This window comes from Triticum aestivum, chromosome 4A (genome assembly GCF_018294505.1).
Source record: "Triticum aestivum cultivar Chinese Spring chromosome 4A, IWGSC CS RefSeq v2.1, whole genome shotgun sequence".
NCBI lineage: Eukaryota > Viridiplantae > Streptophyta > Magnoliopsida > Poales > Poaceae > Triticum > Triticum aestivum.
This window is the reverse complement of record NC_057803.1, coordinates 702728995-702746136: the sequence shown is the minus strand read 5'-3', so window position 1 is coordinate 702746136 and position 17142 is coordinate 702728995. Positions and strand designations below refer to the sequence as shown.

The window sequence follows — 17142 nt, the reverse complement described above, 5'->3', positions numbered from 1 at the left end:
GAGCTCCAGGCAACAACTGGCCGTGTCAAAGAAGGCATCGCCGTCTCATCATCGATCGGTGCTCCTCACCAGCAACTTTGTGGAACGGTGGAAGGTATATCGAGTCTAGTATGGACACAGAAAAGAGAATGGAGTGGGAATGGGACGTGGTAGAATGCCATAGCAGGAAGATGGTGTGCAACCCCGGCCCATTGTCAGTGCAGTCGGTGTGTGATACCTGAAGAGAAAAAGGCATCGCTTTGGACATTGTGAAGGAAGGAAGGAAGTACTTGAGAATCCTTATCTGAGCCCGGACTCATCTGCACCCGTGTTGAATAAAAAAATCAAAATAAATACTAGAAAATCTCAAAAAAATCCCAATTTTTTCTCATGGTAGGCAATTTGATGCGTGAGGTCCGCTCAAATTTTCATGTCATTTGTACAACTGAGAAACTCTCGGCAAAAAAAGACAAATTCGGGGTCTGTAAAACAGTTTACTGTTCATGTACTATTTTGACCCGATTTGTTTTTTTTTTTTGCTGAGAGCTACTTAGATTTCCAAATGAGCTAATATTTGGAGCGAACCTCGCGCAATAAATTGTCTATCATGGTATAAAAATTGGGATTTTTTTGAATTTTTCTAGTATTTCTTGAATTGTTTTCTGACCGGGTGCGGATGAGCCTGGGCACCAAATTGCTGCACTTGGAAGTACTTCTCTTTCATGGGAGAGAAGGATGTTTGGGTCTAGATGTGACCCAATGTTGTTGGGCATAAATTCATTAGCCGAACCATAATCATCATCATTGTACCATTTCTTAGAGGTTGTGGCACCCTTAGATGGTACAACACTCTTTCCAGATCTAGTACCCTTTGAGCTTGCACCACCCTTTTGACAATGTACCGCCCTTCGATGTTGTGAATGATGTTTGTGAGGCATAAAGTCATCATCACTTTTCTCGTTTGCGTCACTCTTACCCGATGTACTAATATTTGAGCTTCCACCACCCTTCGACGATGTACTGCCATTCGATTATGCAGGACCCTTACATCCACTAACAATGGCGGAGATTAGTGCATTGCTAGGGGGGTTGTGCCCCCCTCCCCCCCAAGATTGTCACATGCATGCACAAATATTTTAGAGAGTTTAGAGAGAGAGAGAGAGAGAGAGAGAGAGAGAGAGTTTAGATTATGAATTTTTGTGTACTTGCCTCCCCTCCACACTAACTCATATACTGTACTTGCCCCCCCCCCCCCCCAAAGCAACTTTGGCAAGCTCCACCACTGTCCACTGACAACGTTCGATCTACCACCCACTGAAAGTTTGCTAGGGATCTTTTTACTCGACAACACTGTGTCCGCAAGGTACTAGTACACTTTACAAATAAAAACAGTAATAAGAGCAACAATTAGAACTACTAGTCGTCAACCCGTGAAGTTGCATGGGCTAGACATTTTGAAAGCAATAAAATAGTGAAATCACAAAAACCTGGGCATTTGAAAGTCACTATTACAAACAGATAATTGTCCTTTGTCACTTAAAAGTTGAAACATGTATTGTGTGTTGCAATGTTGTGTCAAATATATCGGTACCTTTCCAGTAAATTTGTATTCCAATATGAAATTTAGTTTTAGACAATATCATATATTATTTTCTAGTAGAAGTGCCTTGCACAATGAAGACCATATGTTCATGCACCGCGTGAGAGTAAATATTGGAAAATAGGTCAAATTCTTGAACATGGGAATTAAACCTATGTAACTTTGATATTTTTTTGAGGGGATATAACTTTGATTTATGGTGTATATAAATTATATGATTCTCATTTATGAAGTGAAAACAATATCATTAGATTTACGGTATATATAAATTATATTATTCTCATTTATGATGAAGTGAAAACCAATACCGTCATGTTTCTTTTCTCATTAAAAGTAGTTAAATAATACCATAATTCTTGTAGTTTAGATAATAAATATCAAGTATATTTGATTAATCTGTGCAGTTGGACGGGCTACTAGTTCCATGGCACAACAATACCATATATTTCTGTAAGAAATATAACTTATCATCACTAAGGGCTATAACAAAATTAAAAACCATTAAAGGATCAAAATGCATGCTAGATTTATCTGGTTAGGTATCATGTAAATCTTAATCAATTATAGTAGCTTTTATTTTTCTGATTAAAGTGGTGATTTATATATGGGCTGATCTACACCGTAATAACTCAGTCCCAAAAGATTAATGGCTCGTAAAATCTGATTAATGTGGGAATTTATAGGGAGTGTAGAATTAGTATAGGTACAGATAAATGACACCATCTTCTAACTAAATGAATTTGTGATTTCAATTACCTTAATGTGGTAGGCATATTCCTTTTTTGGGGAATTTATTATTGGCGATGAAGCATTCATAGTTAATATATGAAGGCACACCTCCATTTCTTTGAGTTCAACCACCATATTCCACCTATGACACAACCTCAGAAGTTCTACTTATATTTCACCTGGGTTCCTTTCAGGGTGCCCAAATTTAGGTAAAATCTCACCACACTTGAGGTGGCTATCTTTCCTTACTAATTCATCTAATGGAACTGAGGGCCCCCTCCCCCTCTAACATTACCAAACTTGATCTTGACGACACTTTCAAAATCTCATGAGACACCAAAGGAGTAAACCCACGAGTTAAAGGATTAACAAACATGTCTGGAGATAAAGAGCGGGAGATAGGTTAAAACACCGATGCAACAAACAATATTGGTGAGATCCTTTTATAAAAGGACATGGAGATAAAGAGTACGAAAGAACGGGTGGGAAAAGGGGGGGGGGGTAAATTGGTGGTGGAGAAGGACAAAAAAAAGAGGGCAGGAAAATAAATATGCATGTTCCTCAGCCATTTCAGTTATGCACAAGATGACATCACCAAGGGTGGGATAAATTGGTGGTGGAGAAGGGAAAAAATAGAGTGAGGGGGGCAGGAAAATAAGTATGCATGTTCCTCAGCCATATCAGTTATGCACAAGATGACATCACCGAGGGAGTCCTCGCGCTGCCATATCATTTAATGAACAGAAGGATGGGCTAACACACAAATACAACACAACATTGGATCTGATACTATGGTGTTGTGTCATGATCTGGTACAATTCTCTGTGATCTGATACGATTCAAGGACTACTATTTAAGAGCATCTACAACCCCGGCTGCGTAATTTGGGGCCCTATACGCCTACGGAAATTGCCGAGTACGTCCATGGTCAGTGACCGAGCACACCCCATTTGTCCCTGTCCACAAACGCACCCTCCATATGTCCACACCCAAATACATACAAAACCATGTATGCTGCGTAGATCATCTACAACTTAATATGAACAAAACAATCGGACATAGATAGGGTAACCCGACATTGTTAAATTCCATACAATTCCATCCAAAAGGGCCATCGGAGTTCGGCTCCATACTAAAATGCATACACATACCTAAAAGGAAATATTTAAAACTAATTAAACATGTGGGTGCGGCCGGAGTTCATCACTTGGTCATCGGCCCCTTACCCTTCATTTCTCGGGAGCAACATCTGTCCTCGGTGTAGGCGTTGGTGGCAGCGGAGCATCGTCACTCGTTGTGCCGTTGTCTGAGGAGGAGGAGGAGGAACTGATGATCCCAACCATGCGACGGACGGCCCGGTTATTGTTGACGCTGGAACGTGTCACGCGAACACGTCGATGTGTACCCGCGGCACCGAGGGAGATGCTCCGCAATTCACACCGCGGGAGGCCGACTTCCAGCGCGATACGCAAGACAGCAAGCCGGCGCTTTTGGGACCAGACGCCCCGTTCACCCAGGAGGAACCCGTCAGGGCTCGCGGCGACGATTGGCTGCTCGAGGTCGGCCTTACCTCCCCTAGAGCCTCGTGGATTCGCAGCCTCCAATCTTGAAGAACGACGAAGAACGAGAAGAAAGATACAAGGGGAGAGATAAAAGTAGATGAACACGAAAAAGTAGTAGATTGATTGATCGATTGTGTGTTGTTCAATCGGCCGTCACCCCTTAGGTATATAAGAGGCGGCTGGACTTCCCGTGCAAGGAAAAGGCTTGGATTCACGTCCAAAACCCTAATCAAATTCGGATTGGTTTTGTCCAAACTTTCCAAAACTGTTCGGTTTAAACTGGCTGCACCTTGCGGGTCTTTTTTCTGGTGGTAAACGATCTCGGATGGAAACGAGCCCAAAAGCAATCTTGACCGTTTCGACGAAACGAACAACTTTTATGTTGAACGTTTTTTGATCAGAGGTCATCTTGAGGGTCAAATCGGTCGCGCAAAACAGGCTATCCCTCGCGCTACCCATCAGACAGGGTGTCTGGTGGGGCGCGCCAGTTTTTGCCTCCTGACAGGGCTGTATTCCGATGGCTCTAACTTTTGCATACGAACTCGGATTGGAACGATTTTTATATCAAAATCGATCGTTTCGACGAGACGAAGACAATCCGTGTAGATAATTTTTCCATTTGGGGTCTTCTTGGGGGCTTAATCAGCCAAACTGTACTCTGAATATAAGATCTTAGTACTTTGAGCATAGTTTCGGCCTTCGAGATGAAATCGGACTGCGATGACCCAAACTTCAAAGATGTTCATATCGACAATACGGAACTCTTTCATGAAGATCACTTCTCCATTTGAGGCCATCTTAAATAAGTTATTGACCGTGCCAAAATTTGGTGTCAACACATGCCCCCCTGTTTTTCGGCAAAGTTTGTGTGCCGAAAAATAACTTCCGCATAGCTTGTTCTAAGGACGATGTCAACACTCCATCGGCCATTTTGCATGTTCTTAGGACGACAAGTATATATCGGCCATTGCTTGTTTGAACCTCTTGATGCAAACTTGGGTGAAAACTTCTCAGCTTCTATAACAATCCGGTGATAAGGTTCCATAGATCAAAACCATCCTCCGAACCATATTGTTCACCCTTTCGCTAGGATTTTGCAGATAATCAAGAATGAACTTCCTCCAATCCTTACTTCGCCTGCATAAAAGTTTCATTAGTGGCCGAAGCGGTGGGCTTCGATTCAGCCTTACCTATGTTGACAAGACCTAGCATCGGCTATTGATAGAAATGCAATACACCATGGTTAACATAGTAGCCGGACGCTTGCTGTGCCAACTCTTTCGAATTGTCATGCCTAGATATATGAACAATTTCAAAGCAACCCAAGGTAAATCTTGCATCTAGACATACCAAAAGATAAACTATAAGTGATCCGTCAAAACATTGATAACCCTTGGATATTTGGTGCACTACTAATAACGAATCACCAGAAGCGTCAATATGTATAGCACCTATATCAAGGCAAAGCTCCAATCCGAATGACAATGCATATTCGGCTTTGATGATTGTGCAAAAATATTATAAGCGGCCTGAGGCTTCACAAAATAGCTCCATATGGAGATAAATAAGCAACACCAACACCTTGGCCATTGCCACAAATTTACCGTCGAAAATAATCTCCATAGTACTAGAAAGACAAGGGCAATATCAATGAACATGTACCTCGTTTTGGCCTCTAATTGAACTAAGGACGATGTTAGGATACTACATCAGCCATGCTTTGACATATTCTTAGGGCGATAGATAAATACCGGCCATCAACATAATGCCCATGTAGAATTCATTCACCAAATCATGTATAGCCGAAATAAACAAATGAAATAGCAATCAAATATTTCGGCCCTTTGGATTAGCAAGAAAAAATGTAGCTAATAAAATGTATAGAGATTTGGTAATACCCTCTCATGATGCAGAAAATTATGTCGCTTCCATGGATTAAAATAAATCCAGGGAGGGTAATTTATCATACCTGATGATGAATTCCATGGCAAAGGCATCAATGGTATGGTTGAAGAATATGGATGATGTGCTAACCGAAGATTTTGATGGGGTGATGCAAACCTTCGGCTTAACTGTTTTTGGCTTCCATCCTTCTCTTTCTTCACTTTTGTAACACTTGTTGCAATAGAAGGTTGCACATCACTTTCATTTTGACTGCTCCTCTTCGGAACCCATGCCATGTTCTTCTTTTTCAGCTCTTGTGCACTAAGTTTTTGTAATTCCTTCTTTCGCCAATACGATAAGCCGAGTGGGCACCCCGGCTGTGATTTTGTTTGAAGCAATGGCAACTCTTTTTGGGCCTTGTGCACCCTCAACTTCTTTTCTTCAGATTTGGCACTCTGATTTTTATCAATTGATTGTTTCACTTCTTTGCCTTTTGTAGCCAATGTCAACACTTTAATTGGCTCTTTGTTATTTGAGATCAAATCTGAAGTAGCACACTTACGACCATCTCTTTTCACGCGGTAAACTTGCTTTACCACCTCTTTTTTCTTCCTTGAGCTCTGGACCGATTCCTTATGATTGAAACGGTCTTTGATGCGTGATTGTTCAAATGTTGATCTTCTTGGAGCTGCATAGTATTGGTGAGATGGTCTAGAATAAGATGGAGAATGTGCCCTTGTATCATACCTGTCCCATGATGAATATGTATCTATATGAGCATAGGGAGGCATCCACGGCATTGGCATTGGCGGCCCAAAATAAGGATATGAATATGTTGCATTAAAATTATCACTTTGCCAATACCGATCCTCATATTTGCGCCTTGGGGGTGATCTTGGTTTCTTTGCATGATTTGGCCGATAAGCATTCTTCTCTTCACTCTTCTTTTGATATTTATCCAATAGTTCAGCAAGGTGATTTTTGATCTCTTACACTTGCGCTTATTTCGGCCTTTGTTTTCTTTTGGTTTGCTTTCATCGATCATTGGATTTGCTTGCTGCCCCCCAGTCCTTGGCGTCTCCATTGTAGCTTCGATGGAATTCTTGCCCTCAAGATTATGTTCATTATGCTCTTCAACAACTTCTTTACTTGAAAGCTTGATCCCATCACCTGTAGTTTTTACCTTCTCTTTAAAGTATCGGCTTGAAGCAGCCGATGCAAAAACTTTTTGCCATCAGGACCAATCGGAATAGACTGGTCATCTCTTGGTGTTTCAACAAACTTCAATCGTCCTTTTTCAATGGCCGATTTAACTATTTGACGAAACATGTTGCAATCCTCAAAATTATGTTTGGACGAATCATGCAACTTACAATACATTCATCCTTGGATTGATGTCTTAACATGGTGATCGAGAATTGTAATGTAATTATTTTTCAGCAACAAATCAAATATTTGATCACACATGCTTGAATTGAAGGTATACTTCTTGTTTTCTAGCCGATCTTGCTGTTTGAATGGCTTTGGAGATAAGCAAACGAATGGTTCAGATTTGGAATCTCCCCATTCGGCTATGCATTGCGTTTTCCACTCTATCTCCGATGTCTTTGGATAAGATATTGTATTAGCATCGGTTTTTCAATAGAATTTAACCTTGGCTTTAAATTTCTGAAACGAAGATATTTAGAACATACATGTCTCAGTTGAGACCAAGTGCAAGCCAAGTACAAAATAAGCAAAGCTACCCAACTAGATATGAACTTTAGATAAAGCAACGGGGAAAGATTTGGCTGTAACAATAAGTCATTATCGGTCTTTATAAATGGCGCAATGGTTTGACCGATATGTTCCATAACAATTTTATTGCTAACAAGTAAATTACCCTTCTTCATTGGTCTTTCAAAATTACTTATGAGAATATTTCTTATAGATGCATCAATAATGAAGTTGCGACCAAATCTGAAAATAGGTAAATTACTCGCCATGCATACCTCTTCAAATATGTTGGGAGAACATGATGGTGGTGCCATTTGAAGAACATCTTGCTCCGTCTTTGGATGGCTCCCCAACACCTTGTCATCATCTTTTTCTTGAATCCGTGCATCATTGCTTGAAGATTTTTGTCGGCCGAACTTTGTTCGGCTACTTGTTCTTGTCCTTGAAGCTTGTCAATTTCTACGGCACGGAACTCATAGGGCAGGAAGTAGGTTCCATTAACTTCAGAAAAATCAAGCACCGTTGTTTTCCTATGCTTGCCATGCCCTTTCTCAATAATGCTTGCCTCGTTGGATTTGATGGATTCAGAATATATACTACTTGATTCGGCTTTTTCAACCGAAGCACTTTCATGTTCCGAATCATCCTTCTTTTCATTGATACTACCAATTGGCAATGCTTCTTTTATCTGAGCCAATTCTTTTTCTATTTGTTTCTGACGGCGAGCGGCAAAATTAGCTTTAAGCTTTTTCTCAATTTCAGCCCACTCCGGATATGATTGCCCCCCAATGCTTTTAGATTCTTTCGGCAATGATACACGGGTGTTGCCGAAATTTTGCAATTGTGTAGGGGGTGTATAATATGATGTAGTACTAGGTGAAGGCATATGCATTGTTGTAAGACCATACTTTTGCTCGCCAATTTTATCAATTGGCAAAGATTCATCTTCTTGCAAAACTCTAGCTTTTATTGCGGCATAATCAGGAAATAGCCCCTTTTCATGTTGTTCAAGGCAAAGAGCACTAATTCTCTTATTTTGGGCTAAACTCTTCAATGCAGCCACCACTACCTCATCTTCTACAATATTGGGCACAACCGCTCCTGTAAAATTTACATTCATTCGGCTATAACCAGGAAGGTGTGAAGCCGAATTATGAGCATCTACAGTTGTGTATGGTGCCGAAGAATTAGTAACATGAGGTGTAGCATATGACGGTTGAGAGTAACTGGCCGAATAGCCACTAGTAGCATGGCCAATTCTCTCATTCATCGGCATGGTTGGATTACTATATTGCACATTAGCTGCCGATGAATAAAAGGGTGAAACACTTTCTTGTATGGCATTGGAAATTCTAACTTGGGGTGTTTCAAATTGATTAATCGAACTCATCATGTTGCTCATCGGCATATGAATTTGCTGGGTTGCCGATGCATGTGAGTTGGGATACACATGGTGCATGTTACTAATATCATAAGAAGTTGAAGTATATAAATTACTTTGAATCGGCCCTTGCACGTAGTTAGTTGCATGATTGAAAAAACTAGGGGTTGGCCGATAGAGTATACTCATTGAACGATCTAGTAACACCATATGAATTATTTGCATCTACATAAAGGGATTGGGTATTCATATTACCTTTGTAGACTGCAAACCCTAGATGACGATCTCTTCGTAGCAAGAACGGGCCGGAGACCGTTCGAAGCTTCGTCCCCAGCGGAGTCGCCAAAAAGTGTGTTGACGCTGGAACGCGTCACACGAACACGTCGATGTGTACCCGCGGCACCGAGGGAGATGCTCCGCAACTCACACCGCGGGAGGCCGACTTCCAGCGCGATACGCAAGACAGCAAGCCGGCGCTTTTGGGACCAGACGCCCCGCTCGCCCGGGAGGGACCCCGTCAGGGCTCGCGGTGACGATTGGCTGCTCGAGGTCGGCCTTACCGCCCCTAGAGCCTCGTGGATTCGCAGCCTCCAATCTTGAAGAACGACGAAGAACGAGAAGAAAGATACAAGGGGAGAGATAAAAGTAGATGAACACGAAAAGTAGTAGATGTATTTGTTCGATTGTGTGTTGTTCAATCGGCCGTCACCCCTTAGGTATATAAGAGGCGGCTGGACTTCCCGTGCAAGGAAAAGGCTTGGATTCACGTCCAAAACCCTAGTCAAATTCGGATTGGTTTTGTCCGAACTTTCCAAAACTGTTCGGTTTAAACTGGCTGCACCTTGCGGGTCTTTTTGGTGGTGGTAAACAATCTCGGATGGAAACGAGCCCAAAAGAAATCTTGACCGTTTCGACGAGACGAACAACTTTTATGTTGAACGTTTTTTGATCAGAGGTCATCTTGAGGGTCAAATCGGTCGCGCAAAACATGCTATCCCTCGCGCTACCCATCAGACAGGGTGTCTGGCGGGGCGCGCCAGTTTTTGCCTCCTGACAGGGCTGTATTCCGATGGCTCTAACTTTTGCATACGAACTCGGATTGGAACGATTTTTATATCAAAATCGATCGTTTCGACGAGACGAAGACAATCCGTGTAGATAATTTTTCTATTTGAGGTCATCTTGGGGGCTTAATAAGCCAAACTGTACTCTGAATATAAGATCTTAGTAGTTTGAGCATAGTTTCGGCCTTCGAGATGAAATCAGACTGCGATGACCCAAACTTCAAAGATGTTCATATCGATAATACGGAACTCTTTCATGAAGATCACTTCTCCATTTGAGGCCATCTTAAATAAGTTATTGACCGTGCCAAAATCTGGTGTCAACAGTTATGTTCCCTCATGATTCATGGGGCTCTCTCCGTCGCCAACTCCCTCTGCATCGCCAACTTCTCTGACTCCTCAAACGCGATGCAGAGCAGTGCTTCATTTTTGCGGCGTCGTCAGCGGGCGTCGGTCTCCGCGGAGGTGTATGATGAGCGGACCGCATCGCGGAGTGCCTCGTCATTGTTGGAGGCGAGCGGCACCGGCTCCGGTCCAGATCTAGACGACCTACAACCATAGAGACTCGACGCGGCCTGCGCCACCTGTCGGTTGTTACGATCCTGATAATGAGTACTAGGGGTACGAAAGACGGGCATATCCTAGCTACAGCGCAGGTGTAACACTCGGTGTTTAGCAAGTTCAGGCCCCTCTCAGTGAAGGTAATAGTCCTACGTCTCGTGCCTTCAGGCTTGGTTTTCTTGAGGGGTATGATAACAGTGATTGCTTAACCCCAGCTCAGGACAAGGAGTGTGGCTTATATAGAGTGCGCTTCTACCTCCATCTCTCCCATGTCGCCGGGGCACTTAATGCTCATAACTACAGCAGTTACAGGTGTAAAGCGCCGCAACTACAGTGGTTATAGGTAACAATAGCTATGACTCTACTTTAAGAATGACTTAGGGTTCCCCGACCGTTGCAGCTCCCACGACGTCCCTCTACCTTCCTTGTTCGAGTGATGGTGGTCATGGCGACTGAGCAGTGGTTGAAGAGTGACGTCGAGGTGTCCAAGTGGACGTCCTGTTATACGCATCTGAATGCGAGTGTGGTCCTAAGACCTACCAATGATGGTGTGGGGGCTCTAGGTGGACCCCAGATGACAGGTCCTTAACCCTACCTGTAGTAGGTGACCTCATCACCATCTTCTTTACGGCACAACGATACGTGCACCCCTTGCTCTCTGGCTACCCCGACCACAGGCTCAACGCTGTCAGCACTAGCACCCAGCGACGCTCAGGAGGAGTAGCTGCTAACGGTGACGGGTGCCGTTGGTCGCCTTGTCGCCTCATTGGGGAAGGAAGGGACCGCATAGTGCAGCCGCGGGGTAGTAGCTTCAGACCCTTGCCTCTAGCGATGCTGTGAGCAATGCAGAGCGTGAGCTCCTCCTCGTCTGGAGCGGACTAGCTCGAGGAGTCGGCAACCAGCTTAGCCCAGTCATTTCATTGGAGGCGATATCGGATCTGCTTCCAGCCATGACGGAGAAGGTGGGAGAGATCGGGGAGAGGAAGGTATGAGATGGGAGTGGAGCGGAGAGGTCGAGAGGACACGAGTGAGTGGGGTTTGGGCCACGTTTCTGGCAGCTGGTTAGGTGGCTTTTTTGGATCTGTGATCGACAGGCCGCCCGGACAGTTGGGACGGCTACGGGTGCGTGATCATAGATGCCCTAATCGGCATGCAAAAATCATGTAAGCACACACCCATGCATGCTTAAATAATTTCCTGACGTTCGATCGCTCATGGGCAGCTTGGCGCCCACCATCTGCTACCAAACAACTAACGAAAGCAGCTTACAAATGGGTCCCTCGCCCGGTCGCCCCCTACGTACGGAGCGCACACACACACAATTCACTTTCGTCTCTCTCTGCTCCTGCGCTTCGACAGCCCGCGCCTCCGCTCTACTCCCGCCATCGCTCCACCGAGGAGTGAGGGCGGGCACGACGACCCAGGCGGCGGCGGGTGTGATGGAGGAAGCGGAGAGAGGTGGCTGGGCGGTGCCGCTCGCCGTGCGGGAGCTCATCGCTGGCGGGGTCGCTGGTGGCGTTGCCAAGTGCGCCGTCGCGCCGCTCGAGCGCGTCAAGATCCTCCTTCAGGCACGTATTGCCAATCCTCTATCTCCACCACAATTCACTCTGAGCCGTTCCTGATTACTACGTTCTCAGAGGATGGCAAGCGTCGTCAGTAACTCTTGATTGCTGAACTAGTGCTTGATCGCAAACCCTATTTATATGCTTAAGCTCCTAACAGTAATTTTGAGTGTATAATGATGAGATAAGCCAGCCAATATCAATTATTGAAATGAAAAAACTTTGTAAGGAAGAGGTCTCTGGGAGAACTAATATTTTCTTTCTTCTGGGAGGCGAATACTCACCGAGTTATTGACATTTATGCTTGTACAGAACCACCTCCCTGCAAAATTGCATGGTTATTGTTTAACCCACATGTAGTTCAAATTTTTTGTTCGTGCTTTCAGACTAGAAGGGCGGAATTCCGTGGGTCTGGATTGATTGGATCATTTCAGACAATCTATCGCACAGAAGGTCCCTTAGGGTTTTACAGGTTCGTCACTTCTTAGTATACTAGTGAGTTGAACATGCTTTGCTCGTGGGTTGCCAGATGTCGTTACAACACAGTGTGGACAAATACTCCAAGAAAACACAATTTTGACAAACCACTGACACTTACATATTATGTGCATAAAGTTCAAGATACAAATTTCTTTCTAATGCTAGCTAAATTTGTTGAAAAAGGAAAACCTTTGCTTCATAGTGCTCCAATACGTCTATATAACACATTATATGTATGAACCTTAAGGATTATTTTGTTCATATGAATATGTAAAGATAGTTTTGAGATATTTGGTTGAAAAAATCTCTGAAAATATATATGTACTTTGAGAAATTGTTGATCAGAAATCTTCTGCCTTGAGTAAAAGTTGACATGTAATCTCATAAATGGATACACTTTTGTTCCAGTGAGAAACTCTAATGAATTAAGATCATGAATAAATGAGAAGTGTGTAAAGATAATATATGTGACAATTACAAGGTTGTACTACGTTTTTAATTATTAGAAACGTCTAGATAGTACACATGGCAGAATCTGATGTAATGGATAGGAAATCGAATGGTCAGCAACGCTCGGATTTGTCGCCTCTTGACCGTCGGATTGGGTTCATCCAACGGTCCATATTCAAACTTATTGACACACTATATAATGGTATAGATATAGATACAGATGTAGATATAGATATAGATACGTAACAAATGTAGTATAGCAATACATACTTATATAGCACAAACGTAAGCTGACTTTTGAATTTCTTTTCGTAAGGGGCAACGGTGCCAGCGTTGCTAGGATTGTTCCTTATGCAGCTTTGCATTACATGGCATACGAAGAGTATCGCCGATGGATCATTCTTGGTTTTCCTAATGTTCAACAAGGGCCTGTTCTTGATCTAGTGGCTGGATCAATTGCTGGAGGAACAGCAGTCGTGTCCACATATCCGCTTGATCTGGTTCGCACAAAGATGGCTTATCAGGTTAGCTATTTAGTTCTTGTATCCTTAACTGCAGAGGAAAACAATACTTGTCCAGTATGGTTCTAAAAAGTTAGCTTTTGATGTATCACATCAACTTGTTCTCTGAAATAATATAACAGCAACGATTTTTGGTGATACTGATGTTGCTGTGTTTGAGTCGACCTGTCATATGAGTATTGACTCGTTTCGTTCAGTTTGTGGTACTGTACCTGTTTAACTCAGCACTAACTGATTAATAATCAGCTGCAGGTTAAAGATGCAGTGAACCTCAGTTTAAGAGTGCCCTCTGAACAGGTTTACAAAGGGATCCTTGATTGTTTGAAAACAGTATACAGGCAAAATGGCTTGAAAGGCCTATACCGTGGCATGGGTATGCTATTTTTTGATTTCCAAATTTTGCTCAAGGCCAAGATTCTATTCTTGGGACAAAATTCTTTGTTGTTATTCCTAAGATTTAATTTTGTTGCTATATTAACTGACTTATTGGTCTCCAGGTCCATCATTATATGGAATCTTCCCTTATTCCGGTCTTAAATTCTATTTCTATGAGAAGATGAAGACTCGTGTTCCTAAAGAGCACAGAAAAGATATTATACCAAAACTTGCTTGTGGGTCAGTTGCTGGTTTGTTAGGACAGACAATAACGTATCCCCTTGATGTTGTTAGGAGGCAAATGCAGGTATATTACCTTCATTGTTTGTGGGTGTTAAACATCTTGGTTGTTCTAAAGAAGATTTTGATGCATCGATTTTAGGTTCAGGCGCTCTCATTGTCCAACCAAGTGAACAGGAAAGAAACATTTGGAAGCCTTGCTATGATAGTGAAACATCAAGGTTGGAAGCAACTGTTTTCAGGACTATCTATCAACTATTTGAAGGTGAGACACTTATAACACTAATTAGTAGTCGTTAAAATGCCATGCTCTTTCCTGATGACCAATTCAGACATATGCGGCTAGAACACTGCAATTCCCATTTGTCGTCAATGATACTTATTACTAAGAATTAAAAAAATACTAGCCTATAACTTCTTGAGTGTACTGTCATTCCAAATCTCCACAATCCTTTGTTCATTTTGCACTTATGCTGTTATGTTAATTTCATACGATTGTTGCTCCCTCTATGTGATCACACTTTAAGAAGTTCTAAGTCGGAATATTCAGTGTCATGCTTAACAACTATTGATGGAGGTAGTTACGCAGATTGCATAGGTAATGTGCTTCTTCTTTTAGGTACAGTTTCTGTTCATGGTAAAAGCATAAAGTTTCTTAATTTCTCCATTTTTACAGGTTGTCCCCTCGGCAGCCCTAGGGTTTACTGTGTACGATTCCATGAGGGATTGGCTTAATGTTCCATCTAGAGAGCAAGCACCTGTGTTATCAGAAGATGGAAGTGATACTGCCCCTGTTCACTCCAGTTAGAACAAGTTACCATTTCTGGTGGTTCAACGCCTTCACTGCCTTAATAGTTAATATTCATAAGCATGTAGCATTGTCTTCTTTCTTGGAGCGGTAACCCCACAATTCTTACACTTGTCTACAATAATACAAATAATAGTTCGACCGTCAATAAGCCCATAAGCAGCGCAGCTGCAGATGCCAAACCTAGGCTTGTATCAAGAGAAGTAGAAGTTGAGGTAGAATTCCACCCTGATCCTGTCAAAGAAAGGTAGAATTCCTTCCTGTCAAAAAGAACAAGTATAATTCCTTGCAAATTACTGATTCTTGTGGAAATTCACATTGTATAGATTCGGTATATATGATTGGATAGTTTGTACCAACACGCACTAGTGCAGAGACGTGCTATACAAACGGTTTCAACCCCCTTTCCTCGACGGAGTTTTAGACCGTCGTCTTACCTATGTGTGCGATAGGGGGGTCCTTCCCACTAGGGATGAAAATGGAGTGAAAAATTTCTGTTTTTTTGGAGGAAAAATGAAAACGAAGAGGAAATATGAAAACGAAAACGGAAATTTGCAAAATGGAAGTGGAAATGGAACTTTTTTTGCCGAAACGGAAACAAAAACGAAAGTTTTTTCCGGTGGAACAGACGTGGAAATGAAACTTTTCGTTTTGGAGAATATGGGATTTCTGTTTTTAATACAGGCATATGGGTGCTTTGTAGCCAACCACCAAACAACACATGATGACACAATGAGCATAATGGATCATTTGAAATCCAACTTCCACTATCACACATGTACTCAACTAGACCCTATACACGATTGTCCAGTACTATTACAATATTACACTAAGTTGCTACCATAATCATATTATTTTGTAGCCATGTTACCAATTCATTAAATTTGTTTGTTTTTGTGTGTACTCTTTGTGTCCGTTCTGTATTCGTTCCGTGTCTGTTTTTGATGGTATCTACTTTCATATTCATTTCCGGGGTTTCTGTATTCGTTTCCGCTTCTGCAAAAAAAATTATGAAAACAAATGTGGTAGCACTCAGTTCCATTTGTTTCCACTCCGTTTTACTCCCTACTTCCCACACGGCCCAGAAACCGACGGCGATAGGTCCTCCCATCACACATGCAGGGCAAAACGAGTTCATGCGCGATCGGGCTAGCCATCATAGACAATTATACATGCCCAATCGTTTCTGTTCATACGTACATCCACACAGTGAATCTGAGAAAAATGTTTCCGTTCGTATGTATATCACACACGATTTTTTATGTGGAAACGTTTATGGAATGTGGTCTAATGAAAGATTTGTCGGCCGGAAGTCATGTGTGATTATTCATTGATCCAACACACGTACTTTCTAGAAACCGTGTGGGTTTGTTTGACTTAATCGCCAACGCCAACATTGTTCTGTGAGAAACCATATGCAATAGAAAACCCCAATAATCAGGCTAATTGACCTATTATTCATAATTCATTTATTAAGCAAATTAACATTTCAAATCAAACACATCATATATTTCATATCCGTATTGGGGAATATGGAATTTTTGTTTTTAATACAGGCATATGAGTGCTTTGTAGCCAACCACCAAACAACACATGATGACACAATGAGAATAATGGATCATTTGAAATCCAACTTCCACTATCACACATGTGCTGAACTAGACCCTATACACAATTGTCCAGTACTATTACAATACTACACTAAGTTGCTACCATAATCACATTATTTTGTAGCCATGTTACCAATTCATTAAATTTGTTTGTTTTTATGTGTATTCTCTATGCTAAGGGGCTTTTAACTTCCTGTCAACACCCACTTCTGTTTCTGTGTCTGCTCTGTATTCGCTTCGTGTCTGTTTTCGATGGTTTCTATTTCGTATTCATTTCCAGGGTTTATGTATTCGTTTCCTTTCTATTAAAAAAATATGAAAACAAATGTGGTAGCACCCAGTTTCGTTCGTTTCCACTCCGTTTTACTCCCTACTTCCCACACGACCCAGAAACCGAAGGCGATAGGTCCTCCCATCACATATGCGGGGCAAAACGAGTTCGTGTGTGATCGGGCTAGCCATCGTAAACAATTATACAGGCCCAATCGTTTCTGTTCGAATGTACATCTCACACAGTGAATCTGAGAAAAACGTTTTCGTTCGTATGTATATCACACATGATTTTTTATGCAGAAACATTTGTGGAAGGTGGTCTAATGCAAACATTTTTGTTAGGCGGA

At 42.2% G+C, this 17142-nt stretch overlaps 1 protein-coding gene across 1 annotated transcript; it reads left to right on the top strand.

Moving 5' to 3' along the window:
* Window positions 1–11791: 11791 nt before the first annotated feature.
* LOC123083227 (mitochondrial carrier protein CoAc2) lies at window positions 11792–15205 on the top strand. Its single transcript, XM_044505317.1, has 7 exons — window positions 11792–12044; window positions 12425–12510; window positions 13285–13492; window positions 13742–13862; window positions 13987–14171; window positions 14247–14369; window positions 14781–15205. Exons 1-7 carry the CDS (start codon window positions 11916–11918, stop codon window positions 14910–14912), a joined length of 984 nt encoding a protein of 327 aa, XP_044361252.1. The 5' UTR covers window positions 11792–11915; the 3' UTR covers window positions 14913–15205.
* Window positions 15206–17142: the final 1937 nt, after the last annotated feature.

Excerpts from the sequence above, each read along its gene's own strand:
- LOC123083227 (XM_044505317.1), top strand. The coding sequence starts at position 11,916 with ATGGAGGAAGCGGAGAGAGGTGGCTGGGCGGTGCCGCTCGCCGTGCGG. Across the intron at positions 12,045-12,424 it reads GCGTCAAGATCCTCCTTCAG|ACTAGAAGGGCGGAATTCCG; the intron begins GCACGTATTGCC and ends TCGTGCTTTCAG. Across the intron at positions 13,863-13,986 it reads AGGCCTATACCGTGGCATGG|GTCCATCATTATATGGAATC; the intron begins GTATGCTATTTT and ends ATTGGTCTCCAG.